Consider the following 17,044-nt stretch of genomic DNA (forward strand, 5'->3'; position numbering starts at 1 on the left):
CTGAATTTTGAATTTTATTGTTATTCATGTTTTTATACTGTATTTTATGCTGCTTTTACAATTAAGTGTTTTAAATTTGTTATTAACCGCCCTGAGCCCAGTTAGCCGATGGCGCTAACCCGGAAGTCCATGCAACAACATTTTGGCATGTGTATTTTCCTGGTCTCACCTAGATCCCCATGCTGTAATTCTCCTACTTTATATGTTTTTGTGCTTTTCATTATTAATCATATTCTTTTCCTTTTACATTTTATATTAGTTTCTATATTATAATTATGTGTGTTGTTTGTATCTGCAGGATGAAGGATGCTTAAATCTGAAAGACACCACACAAAAGAAGCAGCTGAGCCAATGAAATAGTTTATTGCATTATACTCTGGAGCTTGGCCTCCCACTCTTCCCATGTGTGATGCAACATGGCCCAGAATGCTATGCACTTCTTCTCTTCCAATAGATGAATGGACACCAACTTGGCAGTGTAGCAGGAGATCATTAGCTATTCCCAGGAAAGCCATGGGACTTTTGTAACTCGTATGTAGCCAGGGAAGACACAAGACAATATTTATTTTGTCTGTTTGTTTAATACATTTATACGCCAAATTACTCAGAGAGGTATTTCTTAATTCCTTACCACTTAATTCCACCCTCTTCTTAATTCCTTACCACAACTTTGGGTAACCTTCCGCCTCTGCTGTTGTGACCCACCATGGGTCATAAACCTGACCCAGTGCTCTAGCCAAGCTTATACCAACTTGATGCCCTCCAGACTACAATGCTCATCTGCCCCAACCAGCATGGCCAATGGTCAGGGATGATGGGAGTTGCAGTCCAACAGCATTTGGTGGACTCCAGTTTCCACATCCCCGCACAAAATGTTTTTATGGTGATGATGAAGAAGCCTCTGGCAATGGCTGGCTCATCTACTTGCCTGTCACCAGATGGCTGGAGACTATGAAGTGCCTCTCTGCTGCTCTGATCCCACGCAGGGGAAAAACAAGCAGGAGGGAGTAAAACAAATGGGTTGGAATGAAGGAAGGAACAAAAGAAAGAAAAGGAGATGCTGGCAAGAGAAGAGAGTATAGTGAGATGCTTAAGAGGTGAGGAAGGCTGAAGCTCACATATTCGGTTGAAATAACTATCTGAACATAGCATTCCTCTTCTCTCTTTTGACCCAAATGGTAGATGGCAAAGCAATATGGAAACATTTACACCCTTTGGGCAGGATATCAACCCTTCATAATAGTGTCTGGATTCCAACCAGTGAAAGAAGCTCTCATTGACCACTCTGAAGAATTTGAAGACCGACTACAGACTCCTTTCCTTATGGCTATGACAAAAGGAAAAGGTAGGTAATGAGAATTTCTGCTGGTACTCCCCCCGAAGAAAACATTTAAGTGGCTGTCTGGAAAAAGAGAACAAATGTTTACTATTCATGTTGTACTGAACAGGAAATAGGGGTTCTATGCAGTGCCAGTTCTTATCAGAGAAGACCCACTGAAATCAATGGGCATGGCTAATGTGGGTCTATTAATTTCCATTAGTCTACTCTAACAAGTGCTTTGTACTACACTGTGGTTAGATTGAACTGCAGGTAGAAGCTTGTTTCCTGTTGCAGTTGCAATGCATTGACTGTCCTGGCTCTCAGCGCTGGATGAAAAGCTTGAACTCTTCGCTCTTTCTGCTGAGGTACTCGTAAAATACACTGAGGCAGACTTTGCATCGTCTTGTAATTGTTTGCCTCAGAGATACTGAATAGCTTCCACATTCAAGGGCATGAACTTCAGTAAAGAAAGTTTCTTCTTGGCTGGTAACTTAATTGTAACATTAATTTCTGTAAGGAATAATTTCTCACTAATTTTTCATAGGTATTATATTTTCAAATGGTCACACCTGGAGGCAACATAGACGCTTTGGTGTAGTCACTCTGCGGAAGCTGGGACTGGGGAAGAAAGGCATGGAGCAGCAAGTAGCAGAGGAGGCCCGTCAGCTCGTGGAGGTTTTTGCACGTTCAAAGGGTATGTGATGCTAAGTGATGGTGCTGAGCTGGCATATGGAGATATATTTGTGTCCTACCTCTGTCCATTTTAGAAAGGAATGTGATATGCTTTTCTTGGTTCCTAATGGAGATCCCAGCAGTTTCTCTTGGCCACCATGAAATCCCACTCTCAGTACGAACAGGAGCAGCTGAGCTAACATTAGTATAACTTTATTTTGCAGGACAGCCACTTGACCCCTCCATGCCCATCGCTAATTCAGTCTCCAATGTGATATGTGCTGTGGCTTTTGGGCACCGGTTTGCTCTTGAGGATGAACAGTTCCAGAAGCTGATAGAAGACTTGGATTTTCTCTCAAAATTTCTAGGAAGCTTCATTCATGCTGTGAGTAGTTATTTTCATTCCTGCTGATTCAGAGAAGTCTCCCAGGGGCCTTATGTTCCCCACTGAGCATTCTGGATTCCATTATGATAGAGGATAGAGTGTTGGAGAACAGAGATGAGGTTTAGATCTAATCAGAGATTGAGCCCCCCCCTTTTCTTTCTCTGTAATGCAGGGGTCAGCAAAGTTTATCAGCAGGGGGCTGTTCCACTGTCCCTCCGACCTTGTTGGGGGTTGAACTATATTTTGAAAAAAAGGGGGGAAAGAACGAATTCCTATGCCCCAGAAAAAAACCCAGAGATGCATTTTAAATAAAAATACACATTCTACTCATGTAAAAACACACTGATTCCCAGACCGTCCATGGGCCGGATTTAGAAGGCAATTGGGCCGGATCCAGCCCCTGGGCCTTAGTTTGCCTACCCATGCTGTAATGTGTTTCTCTGTCCCCTTTTCTTCTGCTGGCTGCAACGAGCCACCAAAAGGCAAACTTTAACACTTCTCCTTCCCATCCTGCTATGCTCCACATCTCTCCCTCACCGGCTTCTGTTAAAATAAAAAAAATTTTTACCTGCCAAAGAAAATCTCAAGCGGAACTGTGTTGAGAGGCATGCTTTGCCTCCCTCCTCCTGATCAATTTCACCCAGAGCCTTGTCAGATTCACCACATTCTTCTTCAAATGTCCTGTTCAAACCTTGGTATGTGGAAATGAATTAGCCCTTGCCTCCCCCTTCTCTCTCTCCTGCCTCTTCCTTGCCTCCTCCTTCTCATTACTCCGAGACCTCTTGGCTAGCATTTATTTATATGGGGATCGGCTATTTCTCTGCCCTCTCACCTCAGATTGCCATGATGCAAACACAGGATATGTATTTGTCTTATTTAATATTATTTGTTATTGGGAACAAAGTTCTTGTAAGGAAAGGAAATGGAAGAGACCCAACCTCCAAAGTGTTTGCTAGAGAGGTTTACATTCAGAAAATGTAAGTAATTTATCTTTCATGAGAAAACTAGAGGAAAAGCTCCCTTCTTAAAGGTTTGATTTTTTGAAGGAAGAGATGGGCATTACTTGACTGGGGAACTGGGGAATTTAATAAATAAAATAAAATAAAATAAAATAAATAAAATAAGATGAATTTTAAAACTGCATTGCAAGATTTGGAGAACTGCATATTTCAAAGGATTGCTGTGTTTCAATTTGCCTATCACTCTTCATTCACTCTTAAATGTGAACTGACTTGAATTTTCCCCAATTGTATTCTCTAGCCACCCCCACTTCCCAACAAATACTTTGACCCCTAGTTTTCTTTCACATATTTGGCTAGAGATATTTCCCAGAACCAGTCATTGTGAGATTCAAGAGAAGATGCAGACTCCTACCTTCTTCTCAGGGAGACCCAAACTAATGTGCTAGCTCTGAAGAATAATCTGGGTCATGTTTTAAGTACTAATTCAAATGAATTGACTCATGAACTGCATGACCAAGCTTCCTCATGGTAATGGCAGCATTTCTGCTATCTTTCCTTTAGCTTTATGAAATGCTCCCATGGCTCATGAAACATCTCCCAGGGCCCCACAAGAAGGCCTTGTCCTGCACAGAGATGGTGCTTTCATTTGCAAAGGAGGAGATAGAGAAGCATAAGGAGAATCAGTCTCTGCATGATCCTCAGGATCTCATTGATTTCTATCTGCTTCAGATGGAGAAAGTAAGTATCTGCTTTGAAACTGAATGCTGCTCATCCAAGGAATCATTATATTCCCTGTTATAAGTGAATGCTAATCTCTTCCATGGACACCAATCTCAGTTGAAAATGACATTGAGTTACTTTTCCCCAGATTTATTGGATTATTATTTTTCTTACTGAGTTGTGCAAACCACTATTCTGAATAATTTTTTTATTATTAGGGTCGTGGGCACTGGAGATCAGATGATGGATCCAACAGGGCAGTGGGCAAAAACGTTTGAAAACCCCTGTTATACCTCATGGGAACATACTCACCACTGAAATGTTGCCTGTGGTGCCCAAACAGTAAGAATGCCCAAATAGTATGAATGGCCAACTCACCAAGTGTATTGTGGCAGATGTTTCATTACACATTACAATGCATAGCAAGAGGAAAAATCACTCCTCACTTTCATCAGCAGGGGGCGAAACAAATCCTAAAGAAAATGTTCCTAAACTAAATATGACTTCAAACTCTTGCCTCATTTATTCCTACACTAGAAAGGTCAAAATATTTTTTCATCTTGCCTTCTTGGAACAATCTTTGAACACTCAAAGATTGACTAAAGAATGATTAAATATGTTTAGTGCACATTTTGAATACCTGCTGCCAGAGAGATTCTTTTGTATCCCTCATCACCTGCCAGTGTTGGATTATTACCCCAACCCACAGATTCTCAAATGCAGCACCAGCAGCTACTGCTGTGTACACAGGAATGTGTGCATGGGTCTCTTGTCACAACCAGCTACGAAGCACAGGGCCGGCCCACCCATGAGGCAGGCTGAGGCAGCTGCCTTGGGCAGTGGAATGGCAACAGGAGGCATCCTAGCCTGCCAGTAGTGGAGAAGTGGAGCAGTGGCAGTTTCCTGCAAGATTTCACCAAAAGCTTGCAATATTTCACTGTCCTCACTGTTGTTGTTAGCACATTGTGGGCACTGCTGTGTGACCAAAGTAACGGAGGTGGCAGTGACAGCAGGGCAGTGGAGGTGGCACCTTCCTATGTCACCTCAGGCAGTGTAAGAAGACACCTCACCCCTCATGTGTTGGTGGTATGCTAATAGGAGCAGGGGGAGTAATAAGTGCTGAAGGACAGATTGTAATGCATGTAAATGACATGACACTTTCCCCGTTTTCAAAATCAGAGCAAAAACGACCCAGAGTCCACCTATGATGAAGAAAACATGGCTTATAGTATTTCCGTGCTCTTTGTAGCAGGGACAGACACAGCCACCACTTCTCTGAAATGGGCACTTCTCCTCCTGGCAAGTCACCCAGATATCCAAGGTGAGAGAGGGAGACTTGTGCAGGGATTCCTTTGATATCTAGAGTGGACTGTAATTCTTGTGTCAATTAATTGTTAATGATTTTCCAAAAAAATTAAGAAATTGACAGCAAATTAATTCAAATTTACAACAAATTTTAAAGTTGATTATCTCCCATTCCCCGTTCAAAATGTTAGCAGCAAAGGAACGAGAGAAAAGAAACAATAACATAGTTTCCCCTCATTTCTGTTATTTTTCCATCCTTTCCTCAATTTCCACTGGCTGTGCATATTTAAATTCCTGCTTAGATTTTCATTTAACTATAACATTTCCCCAGTTATTTAAGTAGAGTTATTCTTCCTTTATCTAACCATATAACCATCAATCATAGTTTCAAATCATATTTCCTCCTATACAACTTATTTGTCTTCCTTTATGCGTTCTCAACACTCTGAATAATAATAATAATGGTAAATATATAATCTTCTTTAATCCGAGCATTCTCTTCAAACTTCACAGTCCTCAAAAGCATTCATGAAGACTCTTTGTTTTCCTTGCTATGCTGTTCCTTTAAGCAAAAACACCCCAACAACTTGACAATATCCATTTTCCCAGACTGAATCTTCCTGCTACTGTTCTGTCCCCCTTAACACTATCCCTATTAAGTACTGGAGGAGGGTGAACCTTATACCTGTGAAACTTTAAAATGTTATCCTTAATATACCCCCTCCCAATATTCAGCCAGGACCATACATATCCCCTTCTGTCCTTCACGTTACCAGATTCATTCTTCCTTACAAAGCTCATTCAGTTTTTATAATGTATCAAGAACATGAAATTCAGGGTTACTTCTTCCTTTCTCTCTGAATGCTTTGGACGTTGAGAGAAAATTCTCATGCCTTACCAAGAACCAGAGGCGTAGAAGGTCAGGAGGTACCCGGTGCAGAATTTTCTTTGTCAACCCCCCCCCCAACATTGAAATCTGTCAATGAGAGCAACCCCCTCCCCCAAGAAAGCCGGACACCCCTAGGCATGAGGCAGCTCCCTATGTTACCAAAAGCAATGCCTCAGCCACAGACTAGACCGTAGCGTCTTCTAGTCCAACCCCTGCAATGCAAGAATCTCAACTAAAGCATCCATGACAGATATCCATAAATAATCCCTTCGTGAAAATGATTGACATCCAGCCTCTGCTCAAAAACCTCCATGGAAGGAGAGCCCACCAACTCCTGAGGGAGACTGTTCCACTGTCTAACAGCTCTTGCTGTCAGAAAGTTCTTCCTGATGACTGCGCGCGGCAGGCTTTTAAATGAGGGCTGCGGGGAAACCAAAAGCAACATGCTCAGGCAAGCCCTGCAAAGACTCTCTGGACGTGATGGCGCCAGGGGGGGGGGCCGCAGCTACACCTCCGCAGGAGCCTTTAAGGATGGGACATAGACGGGCAGGGAGAGCAGGACCTGGCCCACCTTGCAGTGAGCTGGGGAGGCAGGCAGGGGGACAGTGGGTGCCGATGCTTTGCCACTTGTGCCGGCGTTGGCTTGGGAGTTACGGGGTGAGCGGCCACGTGCCAAATACGCCCCCTTCAGGATGGTACTCGGAGCGGTGCGCCCCCTCTACCTTCCTTCCTTCTATGCAATTTTTACATAGCTTTTTCTTTTCTTTTGTTACGATTTAATTACTGACTTATTTATAGTGGTCCCAGTCCTCCCCCCCCCCCCCCGTGTAGATCCACCCCAACAATTGGTGAGGCTCCTAATCTTCCTTGTTATGTAGTTCCCTTTAAACAAAACAAACTTTGGATTATCTGTTTTCCATTTGATCTTCTGGCTACTGCTCTAGCCCTTTAACACTGCCCATGCCAAGTACTGGGGGGAGAATGAAGTTTATTTATTCAAAATAAAGCTTCTGTTTCCATAATTTTCTTCAGATAAAGTCCACAAGGAGATAGAAGATGCTTTAGGTTCTCCTCACAGAATCTGCTATCAAGATACGAAGAAGCTGCCCTACACCAATGCTGTGATTCATGAAATGCAGCGCTTTAAATATGCCATATTTTTCGGGTCTCCTAGGCAATGTACAAAGGATGTGAAGATGCGTGGTTTTCTCTTTCCCAAGGTAAAGAAGAGTGATACAGCTGCACGCCTGTATCCCAAGAGTCTATGAGTAGGTTGCATATTCAGAGATGCCCCCAGCCATGCAGAAACTTCCTGTGTAGTCTAAAACAGGAGTTCCACCTGCAGACATGTTTCACTAGTGCTATTCCTGGGGCCATGTGGCACCTCAGAGGAGCATGCAGTGGCCAAAGGTCTCAGCGAGGCCTTTTTGAAACAGGTGTTGGGGGAGGCCCTGCTGTGTTTCTGCTTGTATAGAAATATTTTTTTAATAGAAAGAAGTTGAGGATGAATATGGCCACTGTTAAATACCAACCTGTCCCCTCAAAACTGAGTTTCAATTCAGTTGTAACTCTGCAAAGATTCGTCCTGGGAGAGTGAGGGAGAATCCTGGAATGTGTTGATCTGAATGCATTCCAAGTTAATTCTTTCTTCTTTGCAGGGGACTGCCATTCTTCTTGATCTGCGCTCTGTTCTTCTTGATCCAACACGATGGGAGACTCCTGCAGAGTTCAACCCGAATCATTTCTTGGACAAGAATGGACAATTTGTGGACAGAGAAGAATATCTGCCATTTGGTGCAGGTGAATGCAAAAGTCCAAGCTGAGTTGTGGTCTATAGACATGCTTATTGGTTGGCTTCCAGGAAATGACATCATCAGCAGCAAGAGAGTAGGGCAGAATGGATGCAATATCCCCTTGGCAGGAGTGGCACTGCTGGTCAGCAGGATGGGGCAAGGCTGTTGATAATTTAGGGAATTTCTGGGTGGCTGATTTTGGACTCACAGGTACCCAAACTCTTATGGGGTTCACACTTCACACTTGCCACCCCATTGCCCTGTCCCTGAGAGAGGTAACACTGCCAGCACCAGGGTGCTGTCGCTCCCTGTCACACGTCACTGCTTGATGCATCCAACTTCTTTTCAGGTGACAAGGCTAAAGCTCCCCCACCTCTTTTCACGGAATGTATTTAGCCTGCTATGAAACTATATTCAGAACTGTAGTCTGCAGTTAAACTATCCCACTTCCGACTGAGGTTGAACCGTGACAAGACAGAAGTACTGTTCTTGGGGGACAGGGGGCGAGTGGGTGTGGAGGACTCCCTGGACCCTACCAGCCCACAGACTGTCTCCACAGAGTGGTGCATGCTCTAGTTATCTCCTGCTTGGACTACTGCAACATGCTCTACGTGGGGTTACCTTTGAAGGTGACTTGGAAACTGCAATTAATCCAGAGTGCGGCAGCTAGACTGGTGACTGGGAGTGGCCGCCAAGACCATATAACACTCGTCCTGAAAGACCTACATTGGCTCCCAGTCCGTTTCCAAGTTTTGGTGTTGACCTTGAAAGCCCCAAAGTGTCTCAGCCCAGTATACCTGAAGGCGCGTCCCCAACCCCATCGTTCAGCCCGGACACTGAGATCCAGCGCCGAGGGCCTTCTGGCGAACTCACACTGCAAGATGTGAGGTTACAGGGAACCAGGCAGAGGACCTTTTCGGTAGTGATGCCTGCCCTGTGGAACACCCTCCCAGCAGATGTCAAGGAAATAAGCAACTATAATACTTTTAGGAGACATCTGAAGGCAGCCCTGTTTGGGGAAGTTTTTAATGCTTAATGCTATATCATGTTTTTAATATTTGGTTGGAAGCTGCCCAGAGTGGCTGGGGAAACCCAGTCAGATGGGTGGGGTATTAATTCTTCTTCTTCTTCTTCTTCTTCTTCTTCTTCTTCTTCTTCTTCTTCTTCTTCTTCTTCTTCTTCATCATCATTATTTCACTTTCCTATGTCTAGTTCTCCAAAGTATTATATAGCATGTTTTATAGCTGCAAAGTAATTGACACTGAAAAGTACATTATTACTCAGTTGCTGACTTTCCCATGTCTCCTCTTCAGGGTCTCGCATGTGTTTGGGAATGCAGCTGGCAAAGATCGAAATCTTCATCTTCCTGACCAGCTTGCTGAGAAAATTCAGCTTCCAGCTGCCAGAAGGAGTGAAAGAACTCAATCAAGAGCCTTTACTAGGGGCTACAACACATCCCCATCCTTATAAACTCTGTGCTATTCCCCGTGGCAATGCAAACCTCTGATTTTGTTTAAAAGCACCATTTTCCTCTCAGTGTCCCTCTAGTCCTACTTTACTCAAACTTCTGTCATTGATTAAAATAGACACTTTTATTCCTTTTAGTGTAAAACCCATCTCACAATATTCAAACCGGATGGCAGCATGCTGTTGGCCATGTGAAGGTGTCAGTTGCTTGCACATTTATTTTTGCCGTTGCTTAATAAGAGTAGAAAAGCATAAGAGGAACTCTGCTGGACCAGGCAAGAAAGGCCCCGTCTAGTCCTTGGTCACTGACTTGACTTCTTCTTTCACATCAAGACTAATGAAAAGGCTATGGGAAGTGTGTGGTATTAAGCATTTAACATCAACACCTGACCACCCTGAAACTAATGGATTAGTTGAAAGATTTGATGGAACCCTAATGAGAATGATTAAAACCTATACTGCCGAAAATCCCAGTAATTGGGATGACAAGATACAACCACTACTGTATGCATATAGGGATGTACCCTAAGAAAGTACTGGGTTTAGCCCATTTGAATTATTGCTGGGATGTAAAAGGGCCCCTGGACTTACTTTGCATGAATTGGGAAGAACAACAAGATCAAGATCCAGACAGAAGCTGAAAGAGATCATTTCTGGGGTGCGTACTATCCTGTGCTATCTCTGCCGCTTTCTTATGGCACCTAGCAGCATAGATTTGATCTAAGGTGGGAAGAGTGCACCCAATTATTCTCTCTCCATTTCCAGAAATCGAAACACTGAGACCTGTTCCACGCACTTCCCCTCAATAATAAGTGGCTGAATATTCAATTTACATTTCCTAATGTCCACAATGATCTCTTTTGTTTTCTTTAAGTTTAGGAGTAAATTGTTTTTCCTGCACCACTCCCCCAACTGCTCAACTTCCATCCTATAGGCCGCCTCCCCCTCTCCAGCTGTGATTAAACCAACCACCGTTGTATCATCTGCGAACTTAATTATCTTATTACTGGGGTATTTGGGGGCACAGTCAGCTGTATAGAGCGTATATAAAAGCGGGCTCAACACGCACCCCTGCAGCGTCCCCGTATTCGTGATGAGATCTGCAGAGACGTGGGAACCCAACCTGACCCTTTGGGAATGGTTTAATAGAAAATCTAATATCCACCTGCACAAACATGGTGGAAGTCCTAGATCTAATCATTTGGGCACCAATCTATGCGGAAGAATAGTGTTAAATGCAGAACTAAAGTCTACAAATAACAGTCTCGCGTAGTTCCTTTGCTTCTCCAAATGAGTCAGGACAGCATGTAAAGCCATTGCCACAGCATCCTCTGTGGATCTCTTTGCCTTGTACGCAAACTGGTAAGGGTCACGTCCCACTGGCAGACAAGATAAGATGCGCTTCCTCACCAGTTTTTCGAAACATTTCATTATAATGGGTGTCAACGCCACAGGGCGAAAATCATTCAGACTGCCTATCTTTGATGTTTTTGGCAGGGGTATAATGGTAGCGGATTTCAGACAGGGTGGAACAGTGGCTTGGGCCAGAGACTGGTTAAAAATCTTCGTAAAAATTCCTGCCAGTTGGTCCGAACAATCTCTTAGCACCCTGCCAGCCACCCCATCCAGGCCCATAGCCTTCCTCGTGTTTACCTCCTTTAGTACTTGCCTCACTTCTCCCTCTTCCACCCTGGCAGCATTTCCTGTAGGTAGTGACGCCAATAGCTCTGGCATCCCTGTTGAAGTCACTGTTGGTGTCACCTCAAATCGGGCAAAGAAGGTTTTCAACTCTCCGATCAAGGAAGCAGTACTCTCTACCATTGATGAATTCCTTGATTTATAACCAGTCAGATGTGAAATGTCCGGGGACCCTGTGTGATCGCCACAGATGGTTTATTAAGTAACAATGACAAAATTATATACTATATGTAATTAAAAGGAGGAGGGAGAAAGGTTGTTTTCTGCTGCTCCAGAGAAGCGGACACGGAGCAATGGATCCAAACTACAAGAAAGAAGATTCCACCTAAACATTAGGAAGAACTTCCTGACAGTAAGAGCTGTTCGACAGTGGAATTTGCTGCCAAGAAGTGTAGTGGAGTCTCCTTCTTTGGAGGTCTTTAAGCAGAGGCTTGACAACCATATGTCAGGAGTGCTCTGATAGTGTTTCCTGCTTGGCAGGGGGTTGGACTCGATGGCCCTTGTGGTCTATTCCAACTCTATGATTCTATGATTCTAAAAGGATAGCTGTATGGAGAGGATGGGAAGTTATATGTTCATGAAGAAAATACATAGCGAAATTTAATGTAACTTTGGTAATCAATGATATGTTTATTTGACTGAAGAAGATGATTATGATTTCATGTTATATATAGGTAAAGGTAAAGGTAAAGGTACCCCTGCCCGTACGGGCCAGTCTTGCCAGACTCTGGGGTTGTGCGCCCATCTCACTCAAGAGGCCGGGGGCCAGCGTTGTCTGGAGACACTTCCGGGTCACGTGGCCAGCGTGACATCGCTGCTCTGGCGAGCCAGAGCCGCACACGGAAACGCCGTTTACCTTCCCGCTAGAAAGCGGTCCCTATTTATCTACTTGCACCCGGGGGTGCTTTCAAACTGCTAGGTTGGCAGGCGCTGGGACTGAGCAACGGGAGCGCACCCCGCCGCGGGGATTCGAACCGCCGACCTTTCGATCGGCAAGTCCTAGGCGCTGAGGCTTTTACCCACAGCGCCACCCGCGTCCCCCCATATATAGGTATAAATGAACAATAAAGCAAAATTTTAAAACAAAGAGGGGAAAAAGAACTGTGATCTTGTACATTTCCTCCAATGAATTTGGATTTCGCTGGCCTGAGGATAATCCAGTAAATGGTGAAAAAACCTTCCCCAAATTACTGCACTTTGGACAGCGGATGCTTTGCACTGGCGGTGGGAGGTTTTCTGGCAGATGAACCAGACTTTCACTACTACACTCCTTTCGACTGTATGCCCCCTGGTTCCCACTGTGCCCATTTGTGTTCCAGAGAAACTTGTGGCAAAATTTGTGCTCTCTTTTCTTCTTCTTATTTGGATGGGATTTCCATGCTCTGAAGGAATACTACTTGCTTCTGATAACTTATTCGATGTTGCTTGTTAAGCATGCTGGCACCTTCTTAGCCCTGGTGGTACCTTTGCTGATATGTGGTATACATTTTAGCTGAGCACCTAATATTGCAGTTTAAAAATAACTCCCTAGCATTCTGAACATAGGATTTGGCCTTATGCCAAATCAGACCATTGTTCCATCTAGCTCAGTCTTATCTACATTGACTGGCTGTGGCTATCCAGAACTTCAGACGAGACTGTCTCCCAGTTGTACCCGGAGATGCCATGGATAGGACACAGTACTATTTTTCTAGAAAAATAGAACTCACCGCAAACTCCTCCTCCCTCCTCCTCCTCCTTTCTTCTTTAGAGAACATGTCCAGCCCGACCTTGAGATGCTGGGTCTTTTGCATGTACAATTCACGTCCTACCACTGTGCAACAGCCGTTTGTCTTTCTTGGGCCGCAGCAGCTACTTTTTAAAAAATAATTTTATTTTCTATTTTCACAACGTGATAATAAATAAGAATAAAAATGTGCACCCTACCCCCGAGACCATTCCATTATAACTATCCAACCTCCCAAAATTTCAACGCCTCTTGTGATAGTTTGACCCTTTTCTGTTTTAGCAGCACAAATTCTGCAAACATGTTCCGTATCTCCTGCATATTCCCCGTCTTACCTTAATAGCACATGTTAATTTATCATTAATAGCTATATTAAGGGCTATTGCCATGAGGTCCTGGCTGAGGGCTTCCCATAGGCATTTGCACCGGGCCTTTTCCATATGCAATTTTATTTCATGAATGTATGGTACATATTTTCCCAATGTTTCTAGCACAAATCAGTCTTACACTAGCCAAAATTCTAATTGCAATTCATATTAATCAGACTTCCTGTCACCTGAGTGACACATGTAAGAATGTTTATAGTGTTTGACTGTAGCACATGACTTGGGATCACAGTCCAAGGTTACTTGGATATGATGTCAGAAAACTTGTTGCTTATTTCTTTTTAACAAGAGAGTATATAAAGAGAGAGAAATGTTGATTTCTCTGAGGAAAGCAAGATCTCCTTAGAGAAAGAGTGTTGAACTTAACCAGGAATCCTAAAAAATATCCAGGAGAAATTGAAAGCAAGAGAAGGATGGAAATAGGGGCATTTTTTATTGTTTTGCTGGTGGTTCTTCTGATTCTGCACTTCCTGAAACAGCTCTGGTCAAATAGGCACTATCCTCCTGGACCTCTCCAGCTTCCTCTCATTGGAGGCGTGTGGCGGATTGGGGTGAAGCTTCGTGATGATACTTTTATTAAGGTACTTATTTCTAACACAACCCTAATATGAACAATTGTTTTATCTATTTCCCTTAACAACTATGATATTTAAGCTTAAACAATAGTGAGGGTTAAAACAGTAAATGTCATGGCCACAAACAAGCACAGAATAAAATGTGATGAAACCCCTACATTTACTGAAACTGAATTTAATTAAAAATCCCCCAATGTTCCATTGCGAGAGAAGCGTCATTCATATTCAGGTCACACAGAATTTTTATAAACTACTTTCATGTGTAGTAAGGTCAAGAAAAAGTAGCTAAATAAAAATTTAATAAATGAAAAATTATACAAAATAAACATATATTTTTTAATAAATACAGTGAACTAGGTAATCTAAATTTGTTCATTCCAAGCACTCCTGCTGTGTTACTTACAAGGGCATTAGTACAAAACCATACAAAAGTTGAAAATGTGCATTCAGAAATTACCAATTGTTATAGGAATTCTAAGGTCTAAAAAATAGAATAAATGTTGATAATTAAACAAGGAAAACACACATGTTGTTGTTGTTATTTAGTCGTTTAGTCGTGTCCGACTCTTTGTGACCCCATGGACCAGAGCACGCCAGGCACTCCTGCCTTCCACTGCTTCCCGCAGTTTGGTCAAACTCATGCTGGTAGCTTTGAGAACACTGTCCAACCATCTTGTCCTCTCTCGTCCCCTTCTCCTTTGCCCTCCATCTTTCCCAACATCGGGGTCTTTTCCAGGGAGTCTTCTCTTCTCATGAGATGGCCAAAGTATTGGAGCCTCAGTTTCAGGATCTGTCCTTCCAGTGAGCACTCAGGGCTGATTTCCTTAAGAATGGAGATGTTTGATTTTCTTGCAGTCCATGGGACTCTCAAGAGTCTCCTCCAGCACAATAATTCAAAAGCATCAATTCTTCGGCGATCAGCCTTCTTTATGGTCCAGCTCTCACTTCCATACATTACTACTGGGAAAACCATAGCTTTAACTTTACGGACCTTTGTTGGCAAGGTGATGTCTCTACTTTTTAAGATGCTGTCTAGGTTTGTCATTGCTTTTCTCCCAAGAAGCAGGCGTGTTTTAATTTTGTGGCTGCTGTCACCATCTGCTGTGATCATGGAGCCCAAGAAAGTAAAATCTCTTACTGCCTCCATTTCTTCCCCTTCAATTTGCCAGGAGGTGATGAGACCAGTGGCCATGATCTTAGTTTTTTTGATGTTGAGCTTCAGACCGTATTTTGCGCTCTGCTCTTTCACCCTTATTAAAAGGTTCTTTAATTCCTCCTCGCTTTCTGCCATCAAGGTTGTGTCATCTGCATATCTGAGGTTGTTTATATTTCTTCCGGCAACCTTAATTCCGGCTAGGGATTCATCCAGCCCAGCCTTTCGCATGATGAATTCTGCGCAGAAGTTAAATAAGCAGGGAGACATTATACAGCCTTGTTGTACTCCTTTCCCAATTTTGAACCAATCAATTGTTCCATATCCAGTTCTAACTGTAGCTTCTTGTCCCACATAGAGATTTCTCAGGAGACAGATGAGGTGATCAGGCACTCCCATTTCTTTAAGAACTTGCCATAGTTTGCTGTGGTCGACACAGTCAAAGGCTTTTGCATAGTCAATGAAGCAGAAGTAGAAGTCTTTCTGGAACTCTCTAGCTTTCTCCATAATCCAGCGCATGTTTGCAATTTGGTCTCTGGTTCCTCTGCCCCTTCGAAATCCAGCTTGCACTTCTGGGAGTTCTCAGTACACATACTGCTTAAGCCTGCCTTGTAGAATTTTAAGCATAACCTTGCTAGCGTGTGAAATGAGTGCAATTGTGCGGTAGTTGGAGCATTCTATGGCACTGCCCTTCTTTGGGATTGGGATGTAGACTGATCTTCTCCAATCCTCTGGCCACTGCTGAGTTTTCCAAACTTGCTGGCATATTGAGGGTAGCACCATAACAGCATCATCTTTTAAAACACACATACGTAAGGATATAAACCACTTGTCTAAAATAGTACAGGGGAGCAATCCAAAAGTCATCTTGGCTCTCCTAAAGATTCTCAGTATTTCCTCTGCCTCCTTAATCCCCCTTGTCTGAGAACACGTAGGCAGATAGCAGTCAAGGAAAGTTCCTGAAGGGATTCCTCTCCTATATCAATGAATCTCCTTTGTATTAATTGTCATTGTTTGCCCAGATGCTCTGCATTGAGCGATGTCTGACAGGCATATCAAATGCTAATGTTTTGTGTAAACTGTGTCTGGAACTATGTAAAACTTGCTAAATACTCAGGAATATCACATCTTGGCTTGCCTCAACCACAGTAACCCCACCTTGTGTGTGATGTAATTTCTGACTGTTTGTAGAGGGGAGGTCCTCCGTCTCCACACCAAAATGCAAATCCTTAGGAGAGATGTTTCTTTTTGGTTCTGGGTCTCTCTTGTCTCCTTACAAGGAGTGGAGGGAACTCTGTTGCAACGGAAAAAATAAAGATCTGCCTTGCTTTCACTGCACCCTCCCTCCAGCCAGTCATCTCTTACCCATCATGGACTTGGGGGACTCAGTCCCTTGGGCAGTTGGGCAGCAAAAGCCAACCACCCCTATTTTTTCTATATCACAATTGAATAGGTAAGTTGTTGCATAGTCAGTGGTGGAGGAACCCTCTTCGTCACCCTGGGCAGTATGCCAAGGGGCAGGGCGAGGCGAACCGCCCGGCAGCCTGATTAGACTACGCACGGACAGCAGCCCATATGGACACCGTGCGTGAGTGGCAGCTCATACGGATGCCGCAAGTGGCGCCCATACTGACTGCTTGCGTCCCTTCGCCACTCCACAGCTGGGGGGAGGCAGTGGCCCATCTTGATACCCCCCCAGGGTGGCACCCGGGGTGACCTGCCCCCTCTGGCCCCTCTTCATATGCCACTGTGTATACTGTTACATGTTATGTGCTTCCTTGGCGTTCTTTACCTCGATTCCTTCAAATCTTCTAGGGCCATCACTTCTGGTGTATATGAACATTATATAAAAAAAGAAACCCCACAGCACTGACCACAAACACATAAGAAAATGCATTTTAAAAAGAGTGAGCACAAAGATCACTCTGCATTCATTCATGGCAGCACTTATCTGTATCTGTTGCAGACCTGCGTATGCTATTCAAGATGTTA

The 17,044-nt window shown here is 43.6% G+C and overlaps 2 protein-coding genes across 2 annotated transcripts in view; both read left to right on the top strand.

Annotated features, from left to right (window-relative positions):
* The first annotated feature begins 843 nt into the window (after positions 1-843).
* Positions 844-10,504, top strand: LOC144327929 (cytochrome P450 2J5-like). The gene is made up of 8 exons (XM_077929662.1): positions 844-1,345; positions 1,866-2,015; positions 2,218-2,378; positions 3,902-4,078; positions 5,240-5,381; positions 7,287-7,474; positions 7,913-8,054; positions 9,361-10,504. Exons 1-8 carry the CDS (start codon positions 1,183-1,185, stop codon positions 9,552-9,554), a joined length of 1,317 nt encoding a protein of 438 aa, XP_077785788.1. The 5' UTR covers positions 844-1,182; the 3' UTR covers positions 9,555-10,504.
* A 3,233-nt stretch (positions 10,505-13,737) lies between these two features.
* The window catches only part of LOC114598083 (cytochrome P450 2C39-like), a 28,586-nt gene continuing 25,279 nt past the window's right edge, over positions 13,738-17,044 (top strand). The window contains exon 1 of the mRNA XM_077929660.1: positions 13,738-13,905. Within this exon, the coding sequence (XP_077785786.1) occupies positions 13,738-13,905 (168 nt within the window). The remainder of the gene's footprint in view (positions 13,906-17,044) is intronic.

Source organism: Podarcis muralis, chromosome 6 (genome assembly GCF_964188315.1).
Source record: "Podarcis muralis chromosome 6, rPodMur119.hap1.1, whole genome shotgun sequence".
Taxonomy (NCBI): Eukaryota; Metazoa; Chordata; class Lepidosauria; order Squamata; family Lacertidae; genus Podarcis; species Podarcis muralis.